General features: G+C 39.1%; 1 protein-coding gene across 1 annotated transcript in view; it reads right to left on the bottom strand.

The window, feature by feature from the left end:
• pappa2 (pappalysin 2) overlaps positions 1–16,311 on the bottom strand; it is an 83,483-nt gene that overhangs the window by 8,179 nt on the left and 58,993 nt on the right. The window contains exons 24-25 of the mRNA XM_008278849.1: positions 15,498–15,619; positions 7,501–7,572 (exon numbers count right to left, since the gene is read on the bottom strand). Coding sequence (XP_008277071.1) covers positions 7,501–7,572; positions 15,498–15,619 — 194 coding nt within the window. The remainder of the gene's footprint in view (positions 1–7,500; positions 7,573–15,497; positions 15,620–16,311) is intronic.

Below are 16,311 nucleotides of genomic sequence, written 5' to 3'. Positions count from 1 at the left end.
CAAAGAACTCCCTACTTGACGAATCCCCTTGCCTTTCCCAACTAAATGGCTGTGGCATAAATAAATCTATTTAATCGTTCTGTTTCTGAGTAAATACTTTAACAGCAATTGCACCAGATGCTTCACCCAAATCGCTACTTGTATGTAAATCTTTGAATTACCTTTATAAGGCAGTCACGCATAACACAGACTTGTTAAGCCTGTATGCAAGTTTTATTTGAAATGTAAAGATTTTTCTTTTTTTCTTTTTTTTTTTCTGGGCTTTATCGTCATTTCACACATTTATCCTTCCACGCGGAAAACTGTTAAAATGTGCAGACCTCATATTTTGCCCGCATGAGGTTAATTTTTAGGGCCAGGGCTCATGTTGAGGTTAATTTAAATTTACATTCCCCTCCAGGCAACATATAGCTTACCCTCAAAAGAAAATGCACAGAGCCATGAAGAGTACTAAAGCAGCGAGAGTTGGCTGCACACCTTGGTCCCCCATGGGTAATTAAAAGGTCAGCTGCTTTGTATATTATCTTTATGCAGCAACTCCCTTCAAATCAGTGTAAAAGAGACAAACGTTCAAAGCGGCAGCAGCCAACCCCACACCTTGCTAACATAAATATTCCCCCTCTCAGCGCTGGCTATTTCAAGAGGAGCATGCGCTGTCATCGGCACCTGCCAAGCTCTTCATCAGAACATTATAAAACACAGATATGAATTCTAGTGAGCACTCTCCTGTCAAGCGGTAATATATTCAGTTTTTACTTCCTACCAAGTATCTGTATCATTCTTTTAATAGCAGACATTTCATCAAGTCCTCCTCCCCTCAACCTTCCCTCCGTGACCCGGATAACCCCTCTTGCCCAGACCTCTCTGAAAACAGTTTGAGGGAAATGTGATGTTTGCCCCTTTTATTTCTTCTCCACGTGATTCAAAGTGTTTTTCTTGTCAGATACCTGAGACTGTTTGAGGAGTTCAGGGGAAGCATGTGTGTGTATTGATGGTGGATGTAGCCTTGGTGTGGGGGATTGTAAAACATTGTCTGCCATAGTGTGCCAGGGCATTATGGGATATGAGTCATAGTAGCTGCTCAATCACTCACATGCACACATAGAAAAATATTTCAGGAACTTGGTAAAAGCAGAAAATGTACTGTGCAAAAGTACCGGCTGCAAAAGTAAAGAAGTACTGGGTATTCTACAAGCACAGTTTACATGCAGTCAGTCTTCTTTTACAGCTACGATTGGCAGATTTTAGGTTTATTACAAGTTAATGTGACTGTTAGAGGCATGTGAAGGGGTAAACCTGTTTAGTACTAGATCTATGTTACACACAGAAATGTAAAAACACACACACACACAAAACGCCTGGTTAACTATATCTATGGCCAAGCAATCAGGTTTCACTGATCTAGCTCAGTTACATGTGTTACTCTTAATCGTTTAACCCTGAAAGTAAACCCAGGTTTGTTGTTTACATTTATACCCAATTATGTTAAAATCTATGAATAAACAGATGAGTCAAATGTACACAGACATTCATTGCCTGCACTTTAAAAGGCCTCGTACTGCTAGCTGACTGCCAACTTTAGCTGCTTTTACCTCCATTTTTAAACATGATGTGCCACCAGGCCACCTATAAAAACTCCTTTTTCGTGGGAAGAACACTTGGTCACAAGGACTTCATGTCTTTGTGTCATACTATAGGGTAACTTATTGCTCAAATGTCTGCATCTGATTTTGATTTAAGATCAGATACCTGCGTAACACACCTATATTTAGTCAACTCACGTAGAACTTTTAAGCAACATACAGTCAATGCAGTTAAGATAGTTAAAAAAGTCTAGTGTGAAAAGTGCCATGTTTGCCTGCAATCTGGTGCATCAGTGTGACCCCTGATGCCAAGTTACAACAGCAAACATCTCAGCACAAAACCGAAGACAGACGCGGCTTATATAGGTGGTCCATATTGAACTTTGACTCAGACAAATTCATCTTACTGTTACGCAAAACGTGACACATTTGATTTAAGAGCTGATAGCTGACTCTGTGGTGTAATGTTGACGCACGGACTTAGCAGGAAAAACAAACCACTGTCTCTCAGCAGTTAACGTTGCCATGAGAACAATGCCAGTGATCGGAAAATGAGTCACATTTAAGCCACATTCATCGAAGGGGTAGGATCACTGTGATCAATCTTTAGTGAGGCTGTTTATTCAACATTGCTAAGAATTTACTGATGGAGAAAATAGAACATTTATTCTGAATGAAGGATATTCTTCATAATGTGTTGTTGTCATAAGGTGAGGTATAGCTTGGGTCCGGATTAGAGGATTGGATTGGGATTGGAATCAAGCAGGTTGAGATGGAAATCAGGAGCATGCGGTCAAAAAAGCTGACAGCTAACCACAAGGATGGAGTCAACAAATAAAGTTGAAGAGACAAGTGCAGTAGGTTTTTACAATACAAAAGCAAAGAAAGGCAAGTCTGATATTTGGACACATTTCCTAATTGCTACTGACAAAGACAGAAAAGAATTGAACAAAAAACTGACAAATACAGAAGGCTCAAATCTGACACCAGCTGTCTCCCCAGTCAGCTCTTCTTTGTCCTGCACATAGTCTATTAAACAATGCTTCCATGAGATGTGTACTGGTCTTGAATAACTGGATTCTTATGAATGTCACTGTTAGGTTTCCCTACAGGATGGCAGATTGAGAGGACTGGTCTTTGGTCCCTAGTGTTGTGCATGCAGCGTACACTAGTTGTTGGTTCTAAGCGCTAAAGCATTCAGAGCCTTCGTTAACAGGAACTGCTGCAAACGGAAAGTATGTCCTGCTGAAAAAAAAAGGGATTTTGGGTGTTTGGCTCTTTACTAGCGAGCCCATGACTTTTGGTAGTAGACGGGAAATATGTAGTCATGTAGGCACTAGTTGCCACAGACACAAAGAGAATTTCTGAAAATGTAATAACAGAACAAAAAGGAGAATTTAAGAGAGAGGAGCTGATAGAAGGACCCAGTGAAGGTGTTCCAGATGCTTACGAGTGGAAGATGAAGAGAAACCGCAGGAAACACCAGAACATGCTGGAAAAAATACAATTCACAGAATAGCCTGCAAAAACAACCAATTTCCCCAGAACAACTGGAAGCTACAGCTGGGGAAAAGCACACTGGCCAACTCTCTTTAGACTATTGCTGCTGGAAATTAAACTTTGATAAGTTATTGAGAATAAGTGGAAATCAACGTGAACTACTTTAATTCCACTTCCTGTAAATTTACCCCAGAAAAATCACAGAATATCCTGCTGTCTGGTTATCCATCCTCACAACTTTGTTTCTACTGGCTGACTTTTTTTTTTTCTAGGGACGCTTTTGTTTATTTTGCTTTTGCAGTGTTTTTCTTCAAATAAACTACAGTTTGTGTCAGAATAAATTATAGAAAAAAAAATGTTTCTGTAGCAATAAAATCCTTCTCAAGCTATAACCTTGAGGTATTGCAAGTGCATTCCCAGCAGGTGTTGATAGACAAAACAGCAGCCAGTCAGCCAGAACTTAAGAAGTCCAATGTGGGTGATGGAGGTTAGAATCACTTCTGTTTGTCTAAACACAGCCTCACGCACAGCTACTGTCAAATTAACACAACAATCCCACATCCTCAGTGTAAAACTTTGATTTCACACTCCATTAATTGTAACTTGTTTCAGCTTGTAAAGCTACTGTACAGCATTTTGTGATGTCTGCCTGAATGCTTCATGAACTGAAGCGTAAGTCGGTGCATTTAATTGGCTTGCCGTTACACACTTATTACATTATTTGCTCAAATTGTTCCAGCAAACATTTTAATCAAGCAGTGAAGACACTTCTCAGAAGACACAACAGGTATTGTGTTGGCAACTCTTTTCTAAAAGTTAGATAACGGCGTTACGAAAAACAGTCTCGGTCTGGCAATCGTTCAGGCGATGATAAGACGTCTACGTTGACTTTTAAACTGTCTTGTAAACTGGTTTTAAGAACGAATGAAAGCACAGGCAACAGTAAGAGAGAGGGAGCGCAATGGCATCTGGATGAGATCTGGCATAGAGCACATGCAGCACATGTGGTCTGGTATAATTTACAGTGTTGTCATGGAGGAGTAGGTTATAAGCAACTGTTTTGCCTAGCAACATTCACGGGAAGGTGGAAGGGGAAAATGTAGTGCTGGCAGGTAGGAAGAATATTTTAATACCGTGAGACATCAACAGTTTATGTGTTCCATCGGTAGTTCCAGCCTTTTCTGAACCCAGCGGATGAACGCCAAATAAAAACTATCTGGGTTTATGATTTTATATGATTTACTGTCACTGCTAAAATATTACTGAGCTGAGATGGATGTTAAATTGCAGATTAAACTAACTTCCATTTATGATACACACTGCAGGGCACACAATATATTATACAAGCCCACAAGTGTTCAGTCGTGCTACAGTGGCCCCTAGAGGCACTGTAGCACGTTGTGGTATAATGATGCAGTATAATGTTCATTATACCACAACAAGAACCATATTCCTATCAGTAGTGCTGATCAGAGTAACTAGGAGTTGGTTTTAATGGTGGCACTAGAGGGAAGGCCGCGACACCAGAAATTGAAAATTCAGTTGTATGAGAAAATAATTTCAAAGAAACAAAGCTTCTTCTGAAAGAGATAACCGTGAGAGTTCAATATGGATGGCTACAAGTTTTCAGTTTTCAGTGCAGGTAGATTGTGTTTAGGGTGAAGTCAACAAAAAGGTGTTGAGAAAAAGGAACGTAATTTTCTCCTCTTTAGTGACAATCTGTAGCAGAGAATAAAAGAAGGCATGAAAAGTGATGATCTTGATGACACCTACCCCTTGACATTGTTGTAGATTCATGAGAAAATGGGACTTCTCTTTCATTCCAAATGATCGCAGTAATTTCAACAATGTTCTACGGCATTCTAATACGCAATAAATTTAGAATAACTGGTCAACTGCAAGTCATGGCTATAACTAAATAGCTTATTATTAAGGTCTGTCACTGGGAGAGAGTTGTGCATTGTGGTGGCTCGGAGACTGGAAAACACTATAAAGCCACATCCAAATGTTTTCAAGTGCCAGTGGCCGCAGTGCAAAGCATCGTCAAAAAGTAAAAGGAATTCCACACCGCGAAAAATCTCAAAGGTTGTGGTAGGAAATCAAACGTGACCTCTGAACTGGCAAGAATGGTAGAAGCCAAGGAGAACCCACATATCAACAACAAGATCATCCAAATGAATCTGAGCAATTCTGGTACCAACATCTCAAGGCAGACGCTGCACAAGATTGGTCTTCATGGACACAAGTCAAGGAGGACTCCACTTTTTCAAGACAGGCAAACAAAAAAAGTCACCTAGACTTTGCAAAAGCTCACCTGGACAAAGAAGGGAGCTTCTGGTCATCAATTCAGTGTCAAAAACTGAGTTGTTTGGTGAAAGGCGGAGAAGCATTCAACTCCAAGAACATCTTCCCCACAGTCAAGCATTGTGGTGGTGGGAACATAATGCTTTGGGGGAGTTTTCAACCAATGGGCCAGGCAACCTCATCAAAGTGAATTGCATCATGAGAAAAGCCGATTGCATTAAGATTTTGGCAAAAAACAGCAGGCAGTCTGCAGAAAAACTTGGCCTTGGACAGTATTGGACCTTCCAACAAGACAATGATCTGAAACATACAGCCAAAGTGGTGAAGAAATGGTTAACAGAAAACAATATCAACATTTTAAAGTGGGTCAGCCAGAGTCCAGATCTGAATCACATCGAGAATCTGTGGAGAGACTGAAGACCAGAGTGATGGCAAGGAAGCCTTCCAACCTCAAAGACCTGGAGATCATCACAAAGAGGAGCGGTCCACAATCCCAGCGGAGACATGAGGGAGGCTTGTTAGCAAATAGAAGAACTGCTTGATTGATGTGGTGGAAAATAGAGGTTCTGACAATGATTTAGTAGTCAATAATAAAAAAAAAAAGAGGGCATGAATGCATTGAAAATTGCCTTTTTTTTCAGCAGAAATGTACAAAAAATATAGAAATAGTTTAAACTTATCATTATTGTCTTTAACACAGTGTCGATCATATTTTATCACTCATCGTTTCCAGTCAAGACAAAACTACTGGTCAAATAAACATTTACTGTAAATCTGAATTTGGCATTAGTGTTGATCATTTGTGGCTTAACTGTCGTCTGAAATAGTTTTTTATAAATTAAAACTATCTGGAGCCATATGTAATATTCAAACATCCTACAGCTAAAATTAGGTTCTAACTTAATGAGTTTATTTCTGTGTATTGCAATTACAATTTCTGTGTATCTAATTGCAAGAGACTGTTCACTTGTCAACCAGCCGCTGTCAATGTAGTGAGTTATGATGTTATCCATAGCAATGTGGTTATAAAGGTTCTTTGCAGACTTTGGGTTTTCTCCTGTTTTTCTTTGGTTTGTTTATGTATGCCCTACTTAGTGACTGATGAGGAAAAATATTTGGTTTTGAATACCTGAACCCACTACAGGTTGTCAAGCTATTGTTTGGTGTAATAAGAAAATACGCTTTCCTTGTAAACATACATGAAATTGACGTTACTACCTCGTCACTGCAGAGGAAGCTATCCTGCTCCACTGAAAGCACACATTAGGTAGACTGTTTTTGAACTCGGAAGAAAGATTTAAAAGCATTGTGTCAGCCTAAATAATTAATCTACATCTACGATAATCCAGTGATTAATTTACTTTCCTTTATCAGATAATCCATTAGGCTTGGCAGGAAAAACAGCATTTGGTAATGCCAGGTTTCCTAGGAAAAAAAAAAGGCTTCTTTGGACAGATTTGAAAGGGATTCCTGTGAAGTGTTAGAATATCAGTTTCTGCCTGAGATTTGTCATCATGAAATGTGAAGCACATTGCACACTGGCTCTGGTATCTTGAGCGGTGATGACAACAGGGATATAACATGTTTTGCTTCATGTTTAATATTACTGGAAATGTCTGGCTGAAACAATAAATTTAATGTGGTTATGAGTAGAAATGGTGTAATTGTTTTATGGAGTAAGTATTCCCTATCTCAATGTTGATACGATATAAAAGCCAAACTGAGACCCTTGTGACCCTTTCATCGCACCCATAAGCACATATCAGACGCGTTATGTAAGAGCAGCATTACTCTTACATGGACACCGCGGATCGTAGAAGTCGCCAAATGTGCGCAACGAAAGGTAAATGCAGCCATGTTGACAAGAGTCTTTCACTACTTTGAACTTTTCTCCTCTGACTGCACTAAAAACGTCATCCGCTATAAATAACTTTCGAGTCCTTCACCAAATAGTATATCAGTCATACCTAAAATAGATACTCAGTCGACAGTTTCAAAGACCTGGATGAGACTGATATCTGGATGGATCAGTATTTTCCTCCTGTGCTGGCCTTCATGAACTGACTGAAGGAAAAATAAAATAGTACCTTCAAATTCCTGTTGTCACTCTTACCTCACATGATTGGATGCAATGGATGTGTTGAGGGTCAGGGTACCACTTCATCATCCCCGTGCAGACTATGCTCTGGGAAACAAAGCACATAAGGATTGCAGTTAAGCAGTGCAGCCACAGGAAATGGATAAACACTGTTTTTGACATGGAAAACAATATTACACTCACACACACACAAAAAACACATTTTTATAGGAGTCTTTGTAAGCTTTAGGCTCCAAAGTAGGTGCAGCAAAGGTAGAACCATTGATTTAAAACATCTGTTGATGTTGCCATAGATGGAGATGGAGAATCTGATTTAGGATTGGAATATCAAACAGTCTATCCAAGCATTTTCCTGTCTATTCAAAAAGTACTGTTCTAGTATGGGCTTTTGCTAGCAGAGAAGAGAAACTGTATTAGCTCTTTTATTGTGAAATATCAAATAACAGCGATTTCATATTTTTAAGGTGACTTTAGAGTACCCCTTGAAAATACAATTGTAAGAATTAAAGTTGTAAGAAAGTTGCACAAAACTTGGAGACTTAAATAATAGTCCAAATTGTATTTCAATATTTTAAAATAAATATATTCATAATGTATTTTTAGAGTCCCCAATTTTTTTAAAAGATCACAGAGTAATCCCTAATGGTTGGTCATCATGATGAGACTGCAAACTCTTGATTCCTACATGAGGAAGAACTTTTGATCTCAGCTTCTAAGGCCAGTGTTATCCTGTCCTGCTTCCACAAGTACGCAAGAGTCTGTCAGAGGCCATGCGTGATAAGTTTTTTCATCTTCAACCTAAACGTTTTGTTCATACGACTATGCTACCAGAGCAATAGTGTGCATGTTCAACAGTAGTCTGCATGCGCAGAACATGTAGATACGAGCTACTGACCATGTATGGAACAAAGTCCTTCAAGCGGACTCCTGCAGGCTAGAAAAGTAGTGTAATTTCAACAAGTCCGTGTCCAATGTGTGTCCGCAGCTGCCCCTGCATGTGTCTGCATGGGAGTATAATCAAGGCTTTAGTCAACAAAAGTTCTTGAACAGCTCCTAAAGGCCAATTCATGCTTTCTAGGTCAGCATGTCCGCAAAGTTACGAATGGTGTAGATTTTGTCATCCACCCAAGACCGTGATGGTTTCTCTCTCTACAGACCTCCACGCCGACTGCACGTGTGCCAGGAAAACAAACGGTGCTTTAAACAAACGATTGTTATGAGAAGAGGCTGTAAGAGGAGATTCTCCATTATCCACACCTTTATTGTTTAAAAGAGTTGTAACTGAAGTCGTGCTGCTGGACTTTGGAGGTGTTTGATTTGTATGTGCTTTCCATTGATGGTGCCCAAACACAGTAGGAAGTGTTAGCTTCTCCAGAACTCCTGTGCTATGTCCGCCCACTGTGCTTAGCATACCTCAGAAATAATCACATTCACATGGTGCTACAGCCCCAATCTGCAACCAGCTGCAATATCCTGTAAGAGGTGTAAAGTCACAGCCTTTCAGAAACATCCACAGGATGTTTTTCTGTGTGCGGTGTGAGGGGCAATGCAACCATCTGTGCAGCAGTTATTGTATGAACAGAAAAACAACAACACTTTTTACCAAATCCACCTCAGTGTTGGGAAACCCCAAAACAATGGATTTTCCCTGCAAAAAATGCATAAACGACAAGGTCTTATTATATGTACTTGAGCTGTTTTCCTTTAGAGCTTTTGGAGTTAGTTTAAGGGCTGTTGATTAGCAGAAAAAAATACTGTCCATTAGCAGTAGTACCTGGTTGTGTCACCAGGTGGAGCCTCTGACTGTTTAATGAGATGGAAAACTGCATTGCTGTGTTTGATACTGTGGGGATCCCAGGAGGCAATCAACAGCAGTCCTACATGTTAGCAGCACAAAAAATCCATAAGACTTTTGTTTTTCAAATCTAAATTGTTGAACGACTACTTTTGTGATCGGTATCTCGGTTGTGTTGTCTTTGAGTCTTGATTGTTGTGGTTTTCGGTGTTTGAGTGGCCAAGAGCATTGGGGAAGGCTTAGCTAGCAACAGGCCACCCTGATAGAATTGTATAGTGGTTAACGGTGTCCAGTCAGCGCTAATGTTCAATGAGTGTGGTAAACTTTATCTGCAAGTTGTGTTGTGGCGATCAAAATGTTCAGATTTTTTAATTAACTTCATATTTCAAGTAAGATAAAAAGCTCAAGTTTCAAGTTCTTTGAGTTAACTTTTATTATTTTGTTCACACAACTGAAATAAAAAAGCATTAAAACTATTAACTAACTCAACAAGATGCTTAGTTCAAACAGTTATTTTTGTGTTTTTACAAAACACAAATAGAAATGTGTTGTTTTTACTCGTCATTTTGTGTTGTCTCAGCCAGGATTTAAGTTTATACAACATGAAAGGTCTTCTTGTTGATGCTAAAAACTTGTTAATTAAACTTAAAATATAAAGTTGATGGGACTGTTTTGTCAGCTTACTGTTTGTTGTTCCAAGTAATTATTATAAAGCAGGTTACAAATTATTTTAAGCCAAACACACTTGTTACTTTTTACAGTTTAAGGTGACAAATTGGTATTTCAATGATTAAAAAAAAATGGAGTTACATTTCCAACACTGTAGTCAGATTACAGAAACATTTTTGCCGGTAATCCATCGATTTGGCCTCCGTCTCTTGTCGTGAACTGTTAAAAATGAATAAAACTACATCATTCATGCTTTCTGAAGCCGTAGACCTCCTCTTGTTTTTGTGGACATGTGCAGTACATTACAGTTCATTGCCTTTTTGATGTGTTTTTGTTATGCAAGACAACTTTATGATGGAAGAAAAAATAACAGTTTTATAACTTAAACAGATGCAAATCGCAGAATTTTGTAGTGAAATTTGGGCGAGGCTGTGGTCTCCTGTCATTTATTTGACCCCGGGAATTTACAAGGTGGCTAGTAGACAGCTGATTGACTAACAAATATGGACAGAGAAAGTGGATCCTCCCCTGTGATTTCCTGTGTAGCCTGACCCAGAGATGGAGGCCTGATTCTGAAGTATTTGAGATAACACAATGCCTTGAAATCACAAGGCAGTGTCAGAGATATGGCGTAAGTAACCAGACCTCAGTCCAACTATTTGACCTTGTAAAGGGCGGATTAACTGACTGGCTGGCTGACTGACCACCCAAAAGTCAGGCGAAAGTGGAGCAGTGTTTGCAACAGCATTAACGTAGAAGCGATTCCTCAGATATGATATTGAGTAACATGACCCACCTTTAAAGCAAAACAACAGCACTGTTACTCAGACCCAAGATCTGGCATTCCTACAGGTTTTTTTTTTTTTTTTCACGGTGACTTGTATACACTGTGTGTGTGAGAGATGTGTGTAATTCCTAAAAGGCTTGACGTCAACTGGAACCTTTACTCTCGCTATCTGCCTGAGGTTTCCAGTAACGCAAAAACACTTGAATGATAACGAACACGCACTCGCATACACATGATGTGGATTTTGTTGTGTGATTGGCTGGTGCAGCTGGGAATAAAAATGTTTTTCTGGAAAAAGTCTAAAAGATACTGTCTTGCCAATGATTCAATCAAATATTTGATATGAAACACATTTGCACATAATATGATAAATTCCACAAAAATCTCAGCTGCAGTTTGACCGAGGGATTAATTTTTAGGGATTCTCAGTTACTCAAGGGAGACTTGAAATCATTTCTGCTAAAAACTAAATTATTTTAGTGTCTTCTTTACTTACTAAAGTCACAGAAAACTATAACAATTTCAGAAAATGTTTTTATTTTAATATTGAGTTTTAAAATTATTACAGAAATTCAAAGATGTTATAAACAAAAATGCTCACAGAGTTTCTGTAGACTGTGAATAAAATGTTGGCAGTAAATAACGAAACCTGAGTCCAGAATCCTTGATGCTGTATTAGAAATAGGTTGAAAACATCTCAGCTCATTGACTGATTTTACACTACATTTGTTAAAGACTCTTTAAAATCATAATACAATTATAATTCTAATTTGAATTAATCATAATTTGTTAATAATATTTTCCTCCTTTTAAATTTGGAAGTGTTCATTCTTCTTTAGTATTAAAAAACAATGATAAGCAGGACTCATCAATCTATGGTGATGCCTTGTGTGGTAGCTACTGTAATGATGTACTTCATGTCACTTTGGCCTCCCCATTGTCCCTCTTCTGAAAGTGTATTAATCTGAAGCATTACAAACTTCTGTGGTGTTTCTCAGTGGACTCTACTATAATCCTGGTGGCTGTAGCCTCCTCTGTCACTGTGATTGCTCTTCTTTTCTTGTGGCAAACCAATCATTGATGGTTTAGGTGAAAAGCACTGCTAACAGTGTCCTAATGTCCCCACAAACACCGATCTAAAATGACCAGAAAATACAGATAGTATTGCCTGCCTCTGGTAGACTTAATCATCATTGTGTGAACCCGTTTGGCAAAATGTAGTGGATGTTCATTTATATGTAAAAATCCCACAAATCAGCTTTAAGGGAAAAAAACTAACAGTCAGAAGTCATCATCTCCCTCCATCTATCACACCCGACTAGCTCTAAAGGAGAGGTTTTCAATCTGCGAGGTGCATCTTTGAATCATCGAGTAAAGTAAGAATGGCTCGACTAATCGTAAAACCCCAATTAGAGACAATAGACATTATAGAGAGAGACAATTGTAATTATCTGTGTTCCCTGATAATCCCATTTAGGTCTGACACTGTCCCATGACAAAGGATACGTGGTAATCACTTTAGTTTTGACCAAATCAAAGTAAAAAATAATGTGAGTGATTGAATATTTTGTCATCTGTGTTGTACGAGCTGCAGTACCAAAACAAGTCAAACATCATCATGCGCTTTCTGCATCAAATGAAAGCATATTGGTTTGCAACTGTAACTGCATGGCTTTGGTCAGTGGCATTACAGCCCAACAGGTTTGCAGATTTAATGTGCTCCCTCAGCTGAGAATCTGTATCTCACATATAGAGTATCATCAAGAAAAGCTAACAGAAATCCTAAAGTCTAAGTACAGCCTCCTCCGTGACAGGTCGGCTCTCTAACCGGTTAATGTTGAAGTACATCCTCAGATCAGTTAGTGACTCCATGGCTTCCTCTACATCCCACAAAGACCTCTAACTACGGGAACTGTCGCTCCATAAACTGAATAATAATAACATACATCAGCTTAATCTACAGGGCACTTTTCAAAACCCAAGTTCCAAAATGGTTCACAAGTCATACCATCCAAATATAAAGACATAAGAACAGAACATTGTGTATAAAAAGCCGCACAGCATAAGAAAGGGTGAAGAATATTATTGAAAGAACAAAAAAAAATCGTTCAAATTAAAACTCTAATAAAATCAGGAATGGTTCTCCTATAAAAGTGTGTTTTGAGAAGAGGCTTCACTGACTCAGACCCCCTGGGTAGTCCTTTTTTATGTTGCATTTGCTCATTATAAAACTCAACTTTAAATGAAAATCAAGCGAGGTGTGACTTTTGTTGCATCCATGACAGTAAAAACCCTATATTTCTTTTTGTGTCGACTGTCCCACACTTTAGGTCTTAAGCTGTGAATGAACATAGATCTGTGTTTATCAGTAAAGGTGTGTCAGTCTGGACCAGTAGCTCCGTCTACTCCATGCTGTTGTTCCAGGCACCAGATGTTTGGATGCATTATTCATTCTGAAGGGTGTTTTTGTGTAAAAAATCTCAGCGCTGTTTGTCAATGGATTGGCTTTCACAGCGCCCTGGACTCGTCACTGCAAGTGAGCAAAACAACAACTGTTTTATAATACCTGCCAAGAGTTTCCAAATGGTAGGAAAATCACCCCATCCCTTGCTGTGTTGTGGTTCTTTAAACCATTCAAATGTTAAATTTTTTTTTTACCATATCCAGCCCCCATCGCGCAACATGAAACATCTTCGAAACAGGTGTAGCCAGTTTCGCAATATGTGTTGTACAGTATTCCTCCTCTACATACACCTATATGATGTGTGTATTAGTCAGCGAAACTGTTGCTTGACAAATAAGGATTTTTCAAGATTGATTCAGTTAAACCAAATTGTTCGTAGGTGTGAATGTGAGTGTGCTTGGTTGTCTGTCTCTAAGTGTAGCCCTGTGATAGACTGGTGACCTGTCCAGGTGTCCCCTGCCTTCACCCTGAGTCAGCTGGGATAGACTCCAGCCCCCCACAACCCTAGTGAGGATTAAGCGGTGTATAGATAATGGATGGATGGATGGATTCAGTTAAACCTATTGTTGTAAATGTTAAGATGCCCAGTATTAATACAACATTAACACTCAGGTTGTGCCTAAAAACCAAAGTCACAGGTAAAAATAGTAAAGTATCTGATGTTTCTTCAGTTGTTACATGTCATTGGAGACAGCAATGGCACAGAGACTTTGTAAAAGAGTAGTCTTTCAACATTGTGTAAGTTGGTATTTACGGGGATACTAAACTGCTTTTTATAGGTGAAAGTCAACTTAGTCGCATCTACTTCTGCCAAACCTGTGAAAACAATTACAGTATAAAAGTCTGCTAAGTCTGACAAAAAATTACTCAAGCGAGATCACATCTAATCTCATCCTAGGCATGTTCACAGCAAACAGAAAACCAAAACATGCATTATGAAAATGGAAAGATGTCTGCATTTGCCAGGAACAAGGAGGTGAAAGACATTTTTGGGGTTGCATGATGGGAAGGACCCTGTGTTTTGGAGTTTTGAGGCATTCCACGTCATAAAATCTTGGCATCTGCAGCTTGAGTTTGTTTTTTAAGATTTTTTTTTGTACATTTTGCCTCCATTGGATAATTGAAGTGAAGAAGCAGAAAGGAAATATGGGGTGAAAGTGAGGGGTATGACATGCAACCAAGTGGCAACCTCGAGGGTTGGAAAATGAAGCCAACCGGGAAGAAAACTGTAGAACATGAAATGGTCACTTGAGGTAGTCTCAAAAGTGACCTCCATGCTAACTTTACAGCAGAAATAAACATGTTTACAGCCCGTAGAGCTCATTTCCCTGTTCAGTCAGCGGCCCAGAGACACTTGCATGGAATGCTTCCACTTACTTTTATCCTCTTTGCTAATTTTTGCATTAGCGCTTCCAAGATGGCAACGGCCGGAGCCACCACTCTGAGCTTCAAAACCACTCATCAAGAAACACATGGGTCATGTCACTTTATCCGCCTTTTTGTACAGTCACTGCATGCAAATCAGCTCTTTTGTGGACAGCATCTTCACAGACAGATCTTTTGTTGTAATCGAATTAGGGACGCTTCAGTCATTTGCCGTGTAACCAATCCGCTGCCAGGGTGCTCCTACAATTTCAAATTTGACCATTCATTTTTTTTAAATCCCGTTAAATTTCTCTCAAGGCTCCCGATGTTATGAATAACTATTTAGTGCAAAAAGAAAGAAGTACGTGGATCTAGAAACCTATGGTACGGTGTGGACAATCATGAACAGCAACATAAGGTATATAAGACATCAGTATAAAACTTTAATGCAGGCTGGAGCAGTTTTCATACTAATTTTTAGGGACTGACAGCATGTTATAAAAGGACAAAACTGTCTTCGAACCATCAGTCATCGGCGAAATGTCAGACTGCGAAAGAGAAGACGAGAGCATCCGCTGCTAAAGCATGTGTCTCCTGTTCATGTTGGTGTATGTGTGGCAACGCTACTTGTGTAGCTGTAATAGAAAACATTCCCCATAGTGTTCTTTTTTTTTTACTTTTTGTAGAGTGGTAATGTGTTGTTAGTGTTTAGTTCTGCTTATAGCATTGACTGAAGAGTTTACAGAATACATTACGGTTAAATCTAAGTATATATATACAGAGATTATCTTAATTATGCACCTTGTAGAGAAAACTATTGGTTGTGAGTTGTTTGAGAAAAAGAACTGAAGCGACCTCGACTGAACTCAAAAAGAATCCCGGGAGAAAATATCAAACTCAAGTACTTTGGTTCGTCTCTTGAGGCCTCTCACCTCGACTTTAGTGGGCAGCATCCAGTGCTTCAAAGAGTCCGCTGTGGTGCCGTTGGGCAGAACCACTGGGTCACGCAGATCCATGTCCAGAGTCACAATGCATGTTGGGAAGCACAGAGCACCTGCGAGGAAGAGGGAAGAAAAAAAAAAAAAAAAAACACAAATCAAATAACACTTAACTCTAATTAGCATCTGTTGAATTTATTCATGTACAAACAGTGAGAGGAAAACAGACCACAAAACTTCAGACCTCGCCGTCGTCAGTCATCTGTGGTTCAGACGCTTGGCAACTATCACTGCGTGAGGGGTTCTAGTGTGTGTGTGTTTGTTTGTATGTGCGTTTGCTGTCTTTCTGTAGGCTCAAGTTCCTACAAAGCTGCTTCTGGCATTTTATAACAAACATTTCTACAGCAATGCGTAAGTGTATTTTAACAGTAACTCAATAAACGGACGTATCAGTTTAAAAAACTGCTTTTGTCTACTAGCGAGCACGTCATCTCGAATTGACGTTGCCAACCTACTATAGAATCCAATCTCAGCGAAAACTGCATCATTTTCAAACTTGATTTTTTTTTTTAACAAAAGAAAAGATTCTTGTATTTCTATCCGGATTTGGATCTGCATCAAAATGCACACGTAGAAAGTCAGTGGAGTGTTAGGGGAAATAACACTGTGGTGTAATTGGTCACATCTGTTTGTTTACACCATCATTTTGTGAATTCATCCCACAAATCTACTATATTTAATGTATACTCTTCAAATTGTTAACTGCGCTGGTATTGGCTGCGTAAATAAGACTATTTGACACCTGGAG

This window comes from Stegastes partitus, unplaced genomic scaffold (genome assembly GCF_000690725.1).
Source record: "Stegastes partitus isolate 25-593 unplaced genomic scaffold, Stegastes_partitus-1.0.2 Scaffold134, whole genome shotgun sequence".
Lineage (NCBI taxonomy): Eukaryota > Metazoa > Chordata > Actinopteri > Pomacentridae > Stegastes > Stegastes partitus.
Note: the sequence above shows the minus strand (reverse complement) of the source record. Positions and strands in the feature narration are given on the sequence as shown.